Source organism: Caretta caretta, chromosome 15 (genome assembly GCF_965140235.1).
Source record: "Caretta caretta isolate rCarCar2 chromosome 15, rCarCar1.hap1, whole genome shotgun sequence".
In the NCBI taxonomy this organism is placed as follows: Eukaryota; Metazoa; Chordata; order Testudines; family Cheloniidae; genus Caretta; species Caretta caretta.
This window is the reverse complement of record NC_134220.1, coordinates 27,386,981-27,405,216: the sequence shown is the minus strand read 5'-3', so window position 1 is coordinate 27,405,216 and position 18,236 is coordinate 27,386,981. Positions and strand designations below refer to the sequence as shown.

Genomic DNA, 18,236 nt, shown 5'->3' with positions numbered 1-18,236 from the left:
GCAGGAAGGGACAAGCTGTGTCCAGCCACACGGGCGGGAGAAGAGATGAGTTCTGCAAAGATGGGCCCAGTAATTCTCCCTTCCTCTCCCCCCCGAAGTAGCTCCTATCCCTTCCCTCCCATACAGTGCCCAAAGGCAGCTCTGGCCACATTCTAGGGCAGGGGTAGCTAATCTGATCCTGAGAAGGAGCCAGAATTTACCAATATACATTGCCAAAGAGCCACAGTAATATGTCAGCAGCCCCGTATCAGCTCCACTCCCAGTGCCTCCCACCCACTTGCAGCCCCGCTGATCTGTGCTTCCGATCAGCTGTTTCATGGCATGCAGGAAGCTCTGGGGAACGGGGAGGAGAGAGGGCACGGCAGGCTCAGGGGAGAGGGCAGGAAGGGGTGGAGTGGGGGCAGGGCCTGTGGGAGATCCAGGCGTTGAGCAGTGAGAAACCCCCCCGGCACATTGGAAAGTTGGCACCTGTAGCTCCAGCCCCGGAGTCGGTGCCTAAACAAGGAGCCGCATATTAATTTCTGAAGAGCTGCATGTGGCTCTGGAGCCACAGGTTGGCCACCCCTGAATTAGGGTGAACCCTGGCAAAAATCTGGGGAGGGAGGGCAAGTGACCTTGTGTCATTCCCCCCGCCCTGCCCCCCCGTTGTTGTCTTGGGAAGATGTGGTGCAAGGTACCAGGAGAGGTGGGTCCAGCCTGGGGCCTAGCTAGGCTTGGAGAGCGGAGAGCGCTGGGCAGGGGGGGTCTGGTAGGTCAGTCACCCCTACTGTGTGAGAGAGGTGAACAGGAGTGTTTGTGTGTCACCTCTGAGTGAGGGTGAGGGGGTAGGGGGTGTCACCCCTCCCCACGTGAACCCTAAAGCCTTAAAGATAAGCAGGTAAATAAAAAGAATCCAGCTACGTAGTGTTTCATTTTAACAGGGGCTCAGTCAACTTGATGTTAATTTGAATGTTTGTCCTGCATAGTTCTGATTGATTACCATTGAACGCGCTTGAATTTGAGTAATTTTACCAGGTGTCCCATAGTCAGCATAGGGTAGGGTGACCAGACAGCAAGTGTGAAAAATCGGGATGGGGTGGGGGGGTAGTGGTAATAGGAGCCAATATATATAAAAAAGCCCCAAATATTGGGACTGTCTCTATAAAATTGGGACATCCGGTCACCCTAGCATAGGGACATCTGGTCATCCTATTCATGGGCCACATGTATGGAATTACAACCTGCAGCTGCCCCCAGCTGGACTGGAGGGGGGATTCCAAGGTCTTGATCTGGGGGGACTACAAGTTCCAACATGCCATGCTCCAGCCAGGCCAGAACAGCTACTGTTCATTGCCTAAGAGGCGCGCTTTGTAGCAGCATTGCACCCCGGGAATTGTAGTCCTAAGCCTGTTGCATACTGGGAGTAGAAATCACGTTTAGACATAAAGCTGCGGGGAGCGGCAGACATAGTTTTCCTTTTTATGCAAATGAGTTGAGACCAGTAGCGAATGAGGACCCTGCCGGGCGCCCGCCCTTTCTTGGGGGCCGTGGCGAGGTCCCGGATGCTGGGGGCGTGTCCCCAGCCGGCGAGGCGGGGCCTGTGCTGGGGGCGGGGCTGACCTCACTCTCTCCCCGTCGTCGCGGTTGCCGTCCGGGCCTGACCCCTGAAGCGCGCGAGCTGAAGATGGCGACGCAGCGCAGCTGGGGGCGGAGGCGGCGCAGCGACCGCTGCCGGCTCTGACCGAGCCACCGACCCGCGCGCCGGCGGCTAGAGGCCTCTGAGGCGGAGCGAGCCGGCGGGGGGAGCCGGCCGGGGGGCGGCGGAGCCGGCTGTGAGGCAGGCGCTGAGGGGATCCCAGGGAAAGCCGGGGCTGAGGGGGGCGGCAGAGGCTCCGGGGTGCCCCGCAGGGGGACCCGGCTCCGAGGAGCGCAGGGGGCGGCGGGGGGGTCAGGGCGCCAGAGCCGAGCGGGAAGCCTGGCTTGGCCGAGGGCAGGGCCCGAGGGGGAAGCCGGGGCGGGCTGCTGCAGCTGAGGTGGCCTCGGCCCGCGGTTCCCCTCGTGCCGGCTGCCGGGCGGCCCGCGCCATGTTCTCGGTGCTGTCCTATGGCAGGCTGGTGGCCCGGGCGGTCCTGGGCGGGCTCTCGCAGACCGACTCCCGCGATTACAGCCTGGTGACCGCCAGCTGCGGCTTCGGCAAGGACTTCCGCAAGGGCATCCTCAAGAAAGGCATGTGCTACGGGGATGACGCCTGCTTCGTGGCCCGGCACCGGTCCGCCGATGTGCTCGGTAAGTGCCCAGGCTGCGCCCGGCCTCCCTCCCCACTGCCTGCAATGGGCCGCCTTTGGCACAGGCCGTGTGGGGGCCGCCTGCACCGCAGGCACCAAAACAGGCCCCCCATGAGTGTCCAAAGGAAAGGCCTTTGCCAAGCCATGGAGGGGCTGGTAGTCCCGGATTGCCCTTCCTATCCCAGACAAGGCCTTGGAGAAGTGGTGGGCTGACTGCTGGGTGGTTAGGCCCAGTCTTTGGTATCTTACCTGTAATTGCAAGGCCTAATGTGTGTGAAAAGCAGAAAGGCAACTGTTCATGCCGCTCTCTTTGCTGAAGTGGTTAAAACTGAACAGTGTTAATAACTTGAACAGAAAATGTCATTGAAACAGACCCTTCCTATTGTCAATGCACAGGATGCCCTTGTCAGTTGAAAGGCAAAGTGACATTGAGACTGGTTTCAAATGTCAGATTTCACTTTCAGCATCCAGTTTACCTTGGTTACACAGTACGGTTTAGATCTATACACAAGACTTTTCTGATTCAAATGTCATCACGAGCAGTGAATAAGTTTGGATAATTGTTGTCTGTGTAAGTAATAATATTGTGGAGGCGCGTGACCTTTCTCAGACATCGTTGAGGTTGAATTTTATTTAATTGTAATCAAAGTTCAGGGGTTGAGCTTCTCAGCAATTGAACCAGCTTTGCACCATAACTTTATTGTACTAAAAAGATCTCCGTGGAGTTTCAGCCTTTTTTGATTAGACCATAATAATGGGCCGGTGTTGGAATATTTCATGACTTTGTGATATTGGTAGTACTTCAGAATGTGGAGCTTCGGTGGTAACTTGATTACTTGAATATGTCTGAGACATTATTTCAGAAAAATATATAACTTGGTGATAGGAAACAATGTTGCTGTTCACCTTTAAGGGAGCTGTGGATGATGCTGTGGCTCTCCAGGAGACATGGGAACCTGATCCGTGTGTTCAGTACTCTGCATCTTTTCCACTGGGTCTGAGTTTTTCCCCCTTACCCCATTAAAAGTAGCTGTCAGACTGCTGTACCTGTGACCCATTTTGTCTGTTTTTAAAAGTTCAGTACATGTCCAGTGCTGATGGATGACTGACTGTTCAGTGATTAGTCTCCTCAGAAATGAAGCACCTGGGGCACTTTTTTCCCAGATAGGTGGACTCTGTGCATGGGAGGGAGAGGGAAGGTGAAAGGAAGGAGGCACTTTCCACTTACAGTGGATCTACTCACTCTTCATTTTTTTTGTAGAATATTTGGTAGTCCTATCATATTTGTGTGCTGCTCTTTTCCCAGCCCATCTTGCCTTCCTGCTGAACCCAGCAGAGAATTACAATACTGAGTTTGTCATTGCATTAATTTTCATGGCAACATTGTGACAAACACAGGATTGTAACTTCGCTGCAGGGTCAGACAGAAAGAGAGTTATTCAAAACTAAATATATTAAATAGGAAAGTGAAACAGAAAATTACTGACAGACTAATAGAATTTATAGAAGAAGCCATCTTGGCTTTTTATTGCTTTTCTAACATTAAAATGTACCAATAACTTCAAAATTACTTTATGCTCTGCAAACATTAGAACCCAATATAATTCTAGATGACATAAAAATTCATCCTTATGTCTCAATCCATATTGCTTAAAATCATGGAAATATAGGATTGGAAGGGACCTTGATAGATCTTATGCACTGAGGCATAACTAAATATTATCTAGACCATCCCTGGCAGGTGTTTGTCTAACCTGATCTTAAAAAGCTCCAATGACGGAGATTTCATGACCTCCCTAGACAATTTGTTCCAGAGCTTTACAGTTAGGGAGTTTTATTTTAAGCCCATTACTACTTGTCCTGTCCTCAGTGGTTAAGGAGAACAATTTATCACCCTTCTTTTTATAACAATATTTTATGTGCTTGAAGACTGTTATCAGATCCCCTCTTGATCGTCTCTTCTCCAGACTAAACAAACCCAATTTTTTTCAATCTTTCCTTGTAGGTCACGTTTTCTAGACCTTTAATAATTTTTGTTGCTGTCCTCTGGACTTTCTCCAATTTGTCCACATCTTTCCTGAAGTGTAATACCCAGAATTCGACACAATACTCCAGTTGAGACCTTATCAATGCTGAGTAGAATGGAAGAATTGCTTCTCAGGTCTTGTTTACAACACTTCTGCTAATACATCCCAGAATCTTTATCACTTTTTTTTTTTTTTTTGCAGCAGTATTACATTAACACATATTTAGTTTGTAATCCACTATAATCTTCAGATCCTTTCCTTTCCTGTGGTGGTACTTCCTAGGTAGTCATTTCCCATTTTGTATTTGTGTAATCGATTGTACTTTTGTACAAAGTATAGTACTTTCCATTTGTCTGTATTGAATTTCATCCTATTCAGACCATTTCTCCAGTTTGTCAAGATCATTGTGAATTCCAATTCTGTCTTTCAAAGCACTTGCAGTCCCTTCCAGTTTGATATCATCTGCAAACTTGATACGTGTACTCTCTCTCTGCTAGTATCTAAATCATATATGAAGATATTGAATAGACCAGACCCAGGACAGATCTCTGCAGGACCCCACTTGATATGCCCTTCCAGCTTGACTATGAACCATTGATAACTCCTCTCCAGCTAGTTGTGCTCCACCTTATAGCAGGTTCATCTAATCTGTATTTTTCTAGTTTATGAGACAGTCATGTGAGACAGTATCAAAAGCTTTAAAATTGAGATATATCATATCTAGTGCTTTGCCCCATCCACAACGATTGTTACCCTGTCAAAGAAGGATGGTAGGTTGGTTTGACGGGATTTTTTCTTGACACATCCATGTTGACTGTCACTTATTAACTTATTTGCTTCAAAGTGCTTACAGATTTGATTGTTGTTTGTTTCATTATCTTTCTGGGTACTGAACTTAAGCTGACCGATATACAATTCGCTGGGTTGTCCTTATTTCCCTTTTTATAGAGAGGCACAATATTTGTCCTTTTTCAGTCGTCTGGTGTATCTCCTGTCTTCAATGAGTTCTCTGAGGTAATTGCTAATGGCTTAGAAATCTCTTCAGCTAGTTCCATAAGTATTCTAGGATGTATTATCAGGCCTGCTGACTTGAAGATGTATAACCTGTCCAAGGAATTCTTAACTTGTTGTTTTCCTGTTTTAGTCTCAGATCCAATGCCATTGATGCTGGTGTTCACTATGTTAGTTGTCTGATCCTGTTCACTTTTTTTTAGTGAAAACTGAAATAAAAAAGGCCTTTACTGCTTCAGCCATTGCTTCATGAATAGATATGGATTTTGTCTTATTTTAGCTACTGTAATCACCATCTCTGGCCTCCCTTCTTCCCCACCCCTCTATCTGTTCTCAGTATTGATGCTGAAATTCCCTTGTTCTTCTGACATCACTCCATCCTCAAATATCCCTTCCCTTTTTTTAGTGTAGTAAGCTGAAGCTCTTCACCCCTGCTTTCTGTGCCCTATGTAACTTGTATTGACCTACTCTCTTCCATCTGTGCTCCTCCCAACCCTGTCTCCTTTTTTGTCTTGGCCTCCCACCTCTTGTCCACTTGGCATCTTTTCTTTCCTTAAAATTCTCTTCTGTAAACTCTTTCTGTTTCTCCAGACCCTCTTGCATTTGAAGTGTTGCTTTTTTTTAATTTGGTCTCCTGTTTTGAAACTCTTTAGGGCTAGTTTCTCATTAATTTGTTTAATGAAGAGCCTTGTACATTTAGTATTATAGTAGAGTGGAATATTAGCAATTTTGTTGGTAAAACATTTGTCGGTCAGGGGTTTGGGATAAAAAACACACCCCTAACTGACAAGTTCCACTGACAGAAGCACCAGTGCTTGTTGCGGGTGGTTTAATTGTGCCATTGGGAGGGCTCTTGCTTGTTGGCATAGAGTGGCTACACAGGAGACCTTACAGCAGCGCAGCTGTGCAGCTCTAAGGTCTGTAGTGTAGGCATGGCCTATATAAATATATTTGGACTGTTTGTAGTTGAAGGATAAATGTAAAATCTTTTTTCCATTTAGATTTGATTTTTCTTATTAGTCACTCAGTGACAAAAGTCTGCCAGATACTTTGGCAGAGTAGTTTTAAATAAACTTTAAGTTTATGAAGAGCAAGCCTGAGTGGGCTGACTGTGGGTGTGGAACCACTCCCATTCAGTGGAAAATGTGCATCGGTACTTGGGATTTATTCTTTCTTGAATCAAAAAAGAGTTGACTAACATCAAAGAGGCTACACGCTTTTTTCCTGTTTTTAATAGCTAAAAGTTCAGATAGTTTTGTTTGTTTTAGCATAGAACTGTTCAAATACAAAAATGCTGGTGACTCTGTTTCGTGTGTGCTGTGTAGTTCAAAGCTTGAAAAAATTAGTTACCTAGAAATCAGAGACTACTAAGTATATACCAATCTTTCATATCAAGATCCAGGACAAACCCCTAATGAAAAGTCATGTCACACTCATCTTGCAGCAGCTGGTAAAGGGTGTTCTTGAGGCTTTATCTTTCCTGTTAACCAAGAACTGATAGGTATCTGTTAACCTTGCAGCCATACTCTGTGACCCTGACTGGAAGGGAGAACAAATTCACCAATTTAGAGACTCCTCTTCACTGTTTTCTTCTTTGGGATTTTCTTGGAGAAAAGAAGCCAATTTCTATTACTATCCCTGACCTCTGTTTCTGGTACCTTCATGAGTATTTCCATTGCATGCTGCTGCTATCCATAGATCTCATGTGATCATTGCCAATTTCATGGCTGCCAATTTCATGCTGGCCCAGAGCAGGGCATTACTGTCCACTGTAAAATTCAAATTGGACAACTATTTCCTCTGCTTAAAATCTAGGTCTTGGGAGAATGTAGTGTAATTGGTTAGAACTTTAGTGAATAGTACTGTCCTTGAAAATGAATGTGGCAGCAGTCTGTCTAGTTACAAGGTAGTCCCCCTCTCCATTTTCTTTTTTACACTGTAACATACGTACTGTAAGTAGGTTAAAAAAACCCCACTTAGTGTAAGACCTTTTTCTGGGCAGGAAAAAGACCCAAGAGAAAGCAAACTATGGATGATCTGCAAAAATTATCAAGATAATGTCAAAGCTGTTTTGGTCCATGAGAACGGGAATGTGTTCTGTATCTGATGCCTGAAGGGCATAGAAGGCAATGTTAAAAGGATTATTTTGTTTCTGAAGACATGATTCAGAGAAACTTTTCCTGGATCGCACCAATGGTGTGCCTAGTTCCGTACACTGAGTGTAATCCAGGGAGGTTGGTGGTTGTGTGGTGTGTTTGTTTTTTAATAAATAAAAATTAATTCATGGGCCTATAACTTTTAGGTGTAACATTACTTAATATATGAATGAGCTAAACAAATATTGTCTTGTCAATAAAATACAGTTTCTTTGTAGGTATGTCAGGGAATATGGCTTCTAGCAGACCTTTTTGTCTGATGGATAATGGATATGTCAGCAGAACTCTTAAATACTGCTTGAATGTAGCCCTTTGGAAACATGATTCATACCTCTTCAGCAAAAAAAGCTTTTATTTGGTCTTTTTCTTAAACACAGTTTCTGTAATGGTGTTGAACATGATTTGTTGGCCTGTGCTTACAGTTAGATGCATGTTCGGCCACACCCACTGTTGACACTTTTCAGAGTAACAGCCGTGTTAGTCTGTATTCGCAAAAAGAACAGGAGTACTTGTGGCACCTTAGCGACTAACCAATTTATTTGAGCATAAGCTTTCGTGAGCTACAGCTCACTTCATCGGATACATACTGTGGAAAGTTTCACGGTATGCATCCGATGAAGTGAGCTGTAGCTCACGAAAGCTCATGCTCAAATAAATTGGTTAGTCGCTAAAGTGCCACAAGTACTCCTGTTCTTTTTGTTGACACTTGTGAACAATATGTAACTTTCCTTGTATACCCAAGGCATGAGTGTGGCTGCCTGAAGGAAGAATACTGTTCTGTCAATTCTGTGCAAGGAAACAAGAAGCAAAACTGAACACAGTAGCCAAAGATCAAGCCTTGTCTATGCTGGCAAAACTTTGCAAAAATATCCCACTGTTTACACTAGTTCATCTGCACTTGTTAGCAATATTGGGAGCCTTAATGTAGACAGGTGACAGCATTTTAAATACCGGGTCAATTAGATCTGTTCTGTGCAGGGATAGATGACAATGCTTAAAATGACAGGTTTCAGAGTAACAGCCGTGTTAGTCTGTATTCGCAAAAAGAAAAGGAGTAGTTGTGGCACCTTAGAGACTAACCAATTTATTTGAGCATGAGCTTTCGTGAGCTACAGCTCACTTCATCGGATGCATACCGTGGAAACTGCAGCAGACTTTATACGCTACCAGCACTCCCAGCTACCTTCGAGACACCACTGACTTCCTGAGGAAACTTCAATCCATCAGTGATCTTCCTGATAACACCATCCTGGCCACTATGGATGTAGAAGCCCTCTACACCAACATTCCACACAAAGATGGACTACAAGCTGTCAAGAACACTATCCCCGATAATGTCACGGCTAACCTGGTGGCTGAACTTTGTGACTTTGTCCTTACCCATAACTATTTTACATTTGGGGACAATGTATACCTTCAGATCAGCGGCACTGCTATGGGTACCCGCATGGCCCCACAGTATGCCAACATTTTTATGGCTGATTTAGAACAAAGCTTCCTCAGCTCTCGTCCCCTAAAGCCCCTACTCTACTTGCGCTATATTGATGACATCTTCATCATCTGGACCCATGGAAAAGAAGCCCTTGAGGAATTCCACCATGATTTCAACAACTTCCGTCCCACCATCAACCTCAGCCTGGTCCAGTCCACACAAGAGATCCACTTCCTGGACACTACAGTGCTAATAAACAATGGTCACATAAACACCACCCTATACCGGAAACCTACTGACCGCTATTCCTACCTACACGCCTCCAGCTTTCACCCTGACCACACCACACGATCCATCGTCTACAGCCAAGCTCTGCGATACAACCGCATTTGCTCCAACCCCTCAGACAAACACCTACAAGATCTCTGTCAAGCTTTCTTACAACTACAATACCCACCTGCGGAAGTAAAGAAACAGATTGATAGAGCCAGAAGAGTTCCCAGAAGTTACCTACTACAGGACAGGCCTAACAAAGAAAATAACAGAACGCCACTAGCCATCACCTTCAGCCCCCAACTAAAACCCCTCCAACGCATTATTAAGGATCTACAACCTATCCTAAAGGATGACCCAACACACTCTCAAATCTTGAGAGACAGGCCAGTCCCTTGCCTACAGACAGCCCACCAACCTGAAGCAAATACTCACCAACAACCACATACCACACAACAGAACCACTAACCCAGGAACTTACCCTTGCAACAAAGCCCGTTGCCAACTGTGCCCACATATCTATTCAGGGGACACCATCACAGGGCCTAATAACATCAGCCACACTATCAGAGGCTCGTTCACCTGCACATCCACCAATGTGATATATGCCATCATGTGCCAGCAATGCCCCTCTGCCATGTACATTGGTCAAACTGGACAGTCTCTACGTAAAAGAATAAATGGACACAAATCAGATGTCAAGATTTATCACATTCATAAACCAGTCGGAGAACACTTCAATCTCTCTGGTCACGCAATCACAGACATGAAGGTCGCTATCTTAAAACAAAAAAACTTCAGATCCAGACTCCAGCGAGAAACTGCTGAATTGGAATTCATTTGCAAATTGGATACTATTAATTTAGGCTTAAATAGAGACTGGGAGTGGCTAAGTCATTATGCAAGGTAGCCTATTTCCCCTTGTTCCCCCCCCCCCCCCCCCCCCCCCCCCCCCCCCGATGTTCTGGTTAAACTTGGAGAGTGGTCAGTTTGGATGAGCTATTGCCAGCAGGAGAGTGAGTTTGTGTGTGTGTGTCCCTGGGAAAAAAAAAGGGGGGGGTGAGAGAGCCTGGATTTGTGCTGGACATGGCCCACCTTGATTATCATGCACATTGTAGGGAGAGTGGTCACTTTGGATGGGCTATTACCATCAGGAGAGTGAGTTTGTGTGTGGGGGGGGGTGGAGGGTGAGAAAATCTGGATTTGTGCTGGAAATGGCCCAACTTGATGATCACTTTAGATAAGCTATTACCAGCAGGACAGTGGGGTGGGAGGAGGTATTGTTTCATATTCTCTGTGTGTATATAAAGTCTGCTGCAGTTTCCACGGTATGCATCCGATGAAGTGAGCTGTAGCTCACGAAAGCTCATGCTCAAATAAATTGGTTAGTCTCTAAGGTGCCACAAGTACTCCTTTTCTTAATGCTTAAAATGTCAGCAGCAGCTGGCAGTCCAGGTGCACAAGAACTCCCAATATTGCACAACACTGTGATGCTGAACTTGTGTTAGCTATGCTGGGAAGCTCTTGCAAAACTTCCCTAGTGTAGACAAGACTTCAGTGTGTTCTTGTAACTCTTAAATCTGTTGATAAGCAGTCCGCAAATGATAAGTTTGTGTTAAGCATTTAGAAAGTCCCACTCTTTCCTGTCCCACCCCCCAAAAATGGCCTCCTACTTGGCTATTACACTGATCTCCTTTCTGCTGTTGAAGTTACTAAAAATGTTGCTACAGAGTTTGAGAACTAGATCTGGCCTTGGGCGGAAAACTGACTTAATTGGGATATAAATTCTCCTCAGCTCCCCTGATATGCTTGTGATGCTCCCCAGGGGTGCTCCAGTTTGTGAGGCACCTTGCCACTACTTGCCCTCAGCATGAAGCAGTGTTGTCTATGCCTGATGTGGTTAAGCTCCCTGAAACCAGTAGCCTTTGGCCCTGCATGTACTGACTTCCAGGTCTCCCCACACCTCATCCTCTCTTTACAGTCAAGTGCTAGGTACACATGAACCCTTGAGTCTTGGGAGGGCTCCCTGCAGTATCCACCTCTTGTGCCTGGACACTCACAATAATTACCAACTAAGCTTTCCCCAAAGAGATAGTGTACCCACAGTTAGACTAACACAGCTGTGGATCAGGTCCTTTACAACAGCACAGAGAGAATGAGTAGAACCAACAATTGGTTATACATATAAAACAAAACATAAAATGCAATTGTAGATCTATGCTTATTAATGGTTACATTTCCTATTATATAAAATAGATTTTCTCCCAAGGATTCAGACTTCAACAAAGCTGCTGGTTTTCAGTCAAAACCGGGATTCAAGTTTTCATGAATATCTCTATGCCCTACAAGCAGTTTTCTCAGTAAATGGATACCAGAATGGTGTTTTTGCTTCTTATTTCCCCAAACTCATTGTTTTGACCTCCGACTCAGGATGGCTCCCTGTTGTTTGTTCTCCAGTGTGCTGGCTCCAAGTTGTCTTTTGTATCCTTGGGTTGACTTGAAATGCAAATGTAGCTGCCATTGTGTTTGACTTACAAAGTTTAATTTACATAGGAACCTAGGCAAATGTGAATATACATTCCTTTGCCTGGCAAAACCAGTTCTTCACTTCTAGGGAGTAACACACTGATATAAACTATAAGGACACATTTTCAGTGTATATAGACATACTTTTTAAAATCTGTACATTTTTGTAATATTAATGACCAGCACAATCCTGGTTTTTATTTGAGATCTCACAAGATTCTTTATAGATAAATACTATGACAGCAATATGTTGGGTGAGGCGAGTTTGTCGGGCTTGATAGCAGTTGCTGTTGTCATCAAGGGGGATTTGGGCTCACAGTGGTTTTTAATGACAGGTTTCAGAGGAACAGCCGTGTTAGTCTGTATTCGCAAAAAGAAAAGGAGTACTTGTGGCACCTTAGAGACTAACCAATTTATTTGAGCATGAGCTTTCGTGAGCTACATCTGATGAAGTGAGCTGTAGCTCACGAAAGCTCATGCTCAAATAAATTGGTTAGTCTCTAAGGTGCCACAAGTACTCCTTTTCTTTTAGTGGTTTTTAAAGCATCTTACATATGTTGGCTGAGTGTGTGCAGGGGAGGAATGTGCACAACTAACCCATCCGTTGTTAGCTTTGCATGTTTGTTGTTTTCCCCTCCAGTTAATTTATAACTACTTCCACTGAAGTTCAAGGTATGCAGTATGCTGAAAATTTAATAACTTCAAGTGATATTAGCCACACTTTGATTCACTTGGGTTTGGCATTGCAGCCTTACTTGCTTTGTGCTTTGCTCTGAGACTTCTGAGGGTCCTTGATGTACTGGGTCATCAAGAAGTTGGATGAAGACAGGCACACAGTCTATAATTTGGCAGTAACTCTGGGAAGTGCTTGTCTAGCTTTTAGCAAGATAACTCCCATTTATGAATGCTGTAGGAGAAGCTGTAATCCAGGGAATCTTGCCCTTCGCATGTTTTTCTTTAAAATGTATTCAGCTGCTTTACCTGCTGACATTATTCCCTTTTTCCATGATTTATGATCTCTTATACAGAAGCCCTGACTTAACCCTGACTAATGCTTTTGAACATAGAGTAATACATATGTCCAAGGAAATGTGCTTGTGTAGGTGTTCTGATTCTTACTGAATATCCTGAGAAAGTCAAAGATTTCATACAACTTAAATTTAGTAATTCTTCTGTCACTTAAGCAACATTTTAAACTTAAGCAATTACTGTGTTATTTGACAGGTTTCAGAGTAGCAGCCGTATTAGTCTGTATCTGCAAAAAGAACAGGAGTACTCCTGTTCTTTTTGTGTGTTATGGGTGTTCAGGGTTTGAGGACATTGCATGTTATGAAATATGATGGAAGTAGTAAGTAAACTGAAGTTAACAATGCTGTTAACTCAAGACAGTTGTTGGTTTAATTATCTTTTTATATTGATGTTCTGTGTCCAAGGTGAAAGGATGGATAGTATAAATCAGTACAGCACATTCTGATTCCTCAGCAGCAACATAACAAGTACCAGTAGTTTAGTTCTGAATTTTATTTGAATGAAATCTGAGGTGATGTGCTATTATACAGACAAGGCTTACTTGTAGGAGTATAGTGGTAGTACCTGAAGTTGTCTTAAATTCTCCCTTTTTACTGATCTTGGAGTGTCAGTTTTCAGTCTATTATTCAATGTATTGAAAAATATTCAAAATTTCTTTGCTTAACTTGAGCCTCATTGGCCTTTAAAGAAAAGAGATAAATTAAAGTAACTCTTTAATCTGAAGCTGATATGTCACATTCCTTTTATGTAAAATAACATACTTTACCCTGACAAGTTACATGTAACTTTTTTAATTTAAAAAACCAGCTGGTCTGCAGGACTGGATGGTTCAGGACTGGGAATTAAGAACCTTTTAGTGCAGGTCAGAAACAGCTCAGGTTGGTATTGTGCATTGCAAATGTTGGCTCTTTGACTTGCACTACATGAGCTGATGATCTGTCCACTTTGCAGAGAACACAGATGTCCACTGCCCAAAAAATTTGGTCCCCTTGCTAGCCGTTTTAGAAGAGAGAGGCAAACAACTAAATGAGATTTTGGGGTGGGAGGGGAGTGAGTTATCCTCATTCCTAATAGTCCTTGTAGGGAAAAGTTGAGGCACCCAGGTGGTCCCGTTTGGGAAGCTTGTATTATCAGGCTATACAGATGCTGGCTCTAACCTGCTGTTGGATTATGTAGTTCATGTCAAGGTCAACTCTAAATCTTCCACTTTGATTTCAAATGGCATCCTATGTGAAGAGCATTTTTAGATGAACAAATTGCATTTTACTGCTTAAATTTTCACTCAACTAGAGGTTAATTCTATCCTTTCCAAAATAAATCCTTTACTTAAGCATGCTCTGAAAGAGTAACTCATCATGCTCTATCATGATTAACTTCATTTTTTTTCACAAAATACCATATAATACAGAATATTCCTTTAAATTATGACTTGTATGTTGAAGATCAGACAGATCCTTCACCAAATTAAATAATGGAAACATTTTCAAATAGGATTATTTTTCTTATTGGGTATCTGCAATCTATCTTAATATGTCCTGTAGACAATATTTGAATGCAGTAGTGTTAACATTAAGAACAGACAGTGAAAGACTGTAAAAATATTTTAGCCAAACAGACAGCGCTTTAGCATTAGCTGTTAACAAACCACCACGCCGCTATAATTTAAAAGCTTTAAAATTACTGTGTGGTCAGGTGAGCCAGTCATATCTTACATACTATTGCAGCTCAACTTTCTTTTGCAGTAGTTATAGAATTTAAACTTCCTTTTTGATTGTAATTTATCTTAAACTTTTACTGCCCTGTCACTAATGAACCACACACTTAAAACAACGCTTGAAATATTTTTCTCAGCACTTACAGGGTGGCTGGTAGCCTTGGATAGTAACTTGAAGGAGTAAATCAGTTGTGTTGTATTGGTTGTAACATTGTCAGTTGGCATTTTAGTTATTGCATTTAAAAAAAAGTCTCTTTTGTTCTACCTGTCCCTTCTGTGCTTCACTTTTTTCCTTCTCTCCCTCACCCCTATATCCCCTCGTTTCCTTACCATGAATGCCTTATCTGCTCCCTTAGATTTTTCTCTCACTTCCCTTGCAAAATAAACAACCAACCCCTCCCTACCCTACTTTTGGTCAGTATCTCCCCCACTGCCACCATCCATGCACCCCTTATGCCTTAGAAATTGTAAATTTACCGTGCACCTAATGGCCAAAGGACTAAACCTACCAGTCAAAGATAATACAGAAAAGGGAAGAAGTGTGGCACTGTTGGGGAATGCACAGCCCTGCAGATTTTGGAAAAAGTTAGGATGGTGGGGTCTTTACTAGAGCACTCATTGGACCCAGTTCAGAGGTTCATCTCTTGTAGCCTCTGGCTAATAGGTGCCTTGACTTTTCCTCCCCCTACTTCCTATCTCTACTATGAGAGAGAAAAGGAACATTCTCTCTCCTCACCTTCCCATCCCAGAGACTCCAGACTGCTGCTAGAAGTGAGGGACTCTGCTAATTCACCAATCGCCAGCCTCCTGCTCCACTGTGCTTAGCTTTAGCACTTGCCACTGCTGCAGCTCAAAGCTTGGGAAAGCTTTAGCAGAGTGAAACTGACTGAATTCACGTTAGATTCAACGCTGTTCTTAGTAGTTACAGTGAGCCCTAGTGAGTTTTAATTCTCTTGCTTGGTTGAAGGTGTAAGCATTACAACAGAGGCTCTGGAGTGCTCTTTCTGCTGATGTAGAACAAAATTTTTTATTGATTTTAATAGTTCACATTTGGAAGCCTTTCTTCAAACACTTTTTTTTTTTTTAAATGGAAGTTTACTTTCTGCAAAAATTGCCACTCACAGGAAAGGGACCACCACACTGTGAATGAGCGGTAAAAGAACACCTATCTAGAGATGTTGGATGGGGAGGGAGTTTCTCTGCATTATCTTCATTTCTGTTCTATTTAAAATCTTCTTTATGCATTTTCTTCCCCAACACTTCTATCCCTCTCTTTGTGTGGGCTAAAGAAAGTGTAATTTGTATCCCTGAAAAGCTACTTAACCATCCAAGAAATCTATCTTATCGAAAAGTCAGTCTCTTCATAGATCATCATTCTAAGTAGCTTTTTTTTTTAGCTTTAGACTTTTAATCTGTTTTACTAGCTGTCAGATGTGTCTGGACCTTTACCCCACAGCTAACATTAGAAGTTCACTTAAATATGTGTACTTTCCATAGTGTGTAGTTTCTTTAAAACCAAAAATTCCCTTCCAGGTCTCTAACTATGTTCTGTTAGAATATCTCTGTGCTGTTCTCATGTCATAGTAAAATTGTAAATAACTATTTGGGAAAAAATGTTTAATACAGAAATATGGTTAGCAAACTGTGGTGTCTGTTTTAGCTATTGGACCCTTTCTCTCTCCATGCTGAAATGAATATCAAATGGTTTGAAACTTGTTTTATTAACAGTAAGGTATTTTTTTCTTCTTCTTTGCTTTTTAGGGGTAGCAGATGGTGTAGGTGGCTGGAGAGACTATGGGGTTGACCCTTCTCAGTTCTCAGGGACTCTAATGCGAACATGCGAACGTTTAGTAAAAGAAGGACGGTTCGTACCAAGCAATCCTGTTGGAATTCTTACCACAAGTTATTGTGAGCTGCTGCAGAACAAAGTACCTTTGCTTGGTAAGTGCAGCAAATATTCTACAAATATTGTTCATATGGTGCATGTCCTCTAGAAACAGGTTTGTAGATTCAAAATTGTTTTAATGTTTAAACTTTGTACACCGACAAACCAGGGCCAGCTTTTTAATTTGAAAAGGGAAACCTGAAATGAAATTACAGGTCTGTAACCCAGTAGGTCTTCTGAGCATCTTGCAGAATGGATACAAAATAAGTTCCTACTACAATCAGCTACTAGCTATATATTCAACAAAATCATTCTTAATTTGAAACCTTTTGGGAGTTTGTAGTTTTGTGACTAACCTCTGCCTGAACCCATATTTTTCTGAAGATAGTAACAGGGTACTCTGGTTACTGGGTCTCCTTGCCTTACTGCTACTTTTGAGCTTTCTGTGCACTGTGGGTTTTAGACTTCACTGAATGTTGTTTAAAGGGACTGTACTCTAAATGGCTTGTGCTGCACAGTCACTGATATTCTATTGTACGTCCGTGTCTTTGTGGGAAGAGATATGAAGCACAGCTAAAGAAATATGCTACGAATAATGGTTTGTTAAATGTTGTGCACCAAGTATGCCTTTGGATATGTGCATGTAACTCCCTTGGAAAGCAGTGGGAATTATGAATGGACACGAATGCAGAATTTGGCTCTGAATAGGCAACCTTAAAAACTGAACACTAAGGGGACACTTACAAGCTTTCAGACTAAGAGCAAGTTACCCTGCCTGACTCACATGCTTCTCACCTGACCTTAAACTTCTTTGCCAAAAGAGCTCTGTGTAAACTATATTTAGCTAAAGTTTACTGAGCTCAGGAACAGATGTTCACTTTTTATTATATATGTAAAAAATGGGTACAAACCCCAGAAATGACCTTGTGTCACTTTAGAATAGCACTGTTTAGTAGCTCCTTCAGTGGGTTTAAGTGTTTAACTATACTGGTGCTATTTGTACAAAACAGTCAAAGTAAAGAAGTGATCGACAAGGTGGACCCCTGGTAATGAGTTCTAGCAGCCGTTTCATAGAGGGAGGCAACTTCGTGCTGCTTGACCTTTCAAAATCACAAGAGCAGCATATGTTGTCACAAGATCTGCATTCCACACATGGATTTCTAGTTACAGTACCTGTTAAGTTAGAATATGAAAGTAATGAACCTTAGTCTTTTCCTGCTCTTTCTTCCCTTCAAAGCACTGTAAAGATTCACTTGTGGTGGGAGTTATTCTCCATGTTTTTATTCTTTAACTTCTTCCCCCCCCCACACCTCGATCTTTTTATGTCGTATCTTGCAGTAGTTCCTCTGCTTAAGAACACCGAAGTATGAACTCTCTTTCCTTGCTTGTGGCCTGGTGCTTGTTTCCTCAGTGCAGAATTCTGCAAATACTTGGACATGAAATAATGAGGGGGAGGGAGGAAAACTGAAGTTACTCTAGGCACAATATTTGTGTTGCAGTGCTATTTTGTCCATTCTATTTTGGACTCCATTAGTTTCTTAATTCTGGAGTCTTAACAGTTTACTTTTTGTAAGTGTAAAGTGACTTTTTGGACTTGAAGGCTGATCTTGTTGTCTTTTAAGAGTTTTAATACCAATACAAATAAGAGTTAAGACTTCATTGCTCTTCAATTGCAACAGAGACCTCTGTCAAAGGTAGAAGAGTTAATGGCCAGTGTGCTAAATAAAAGGTCTGAGTCTAGCTCATTGTAAACACCATGGTCTATCAGAAATGCAGCTGTGCTTTGAAACATCTGCTAGTGGAAAATTCAGATTTTTCTCTAATATATGGTATCAGAACGTCTACTGAAGATGGGTTCTAACAGTGTGTGAGAACTCTATTTTAGATTCAGTTGTACTTCAATTCACACTCTTTAGGAA

At 42.8% G+C, this 18,236-nt stretch overlaps 1 protein-coding gene across 1 annotated transcript in view; it reads left to right on the top strand.

The window, feature by feature from the left end:
- The first annotated feature begins 1,926 nt into the window (after window positions 1-1,926).
- The window catches only part of PPTC7 (protein phosphatase targeting COQ7), a 29,063-nt gene continuing 12,753 nt past the window's right edge, over window positions 1,927-18,236 (top strand). The window contains exons 1-2 of the mRNA XM_048821906.2: window positions 1,927-2,265; window positions 16,194-16,373. Coding sequence (XP_048677863.1) covers window positions 2,064-2,265; window positions 16,194-16,373 — 382 coding nt within the window. The 5' untranslated portion in view covers window positions 1,927-2,063. The remainder of the gene's footprint in view (window positions 2,266-16,193; window positions 16,374-18,236) is intronic.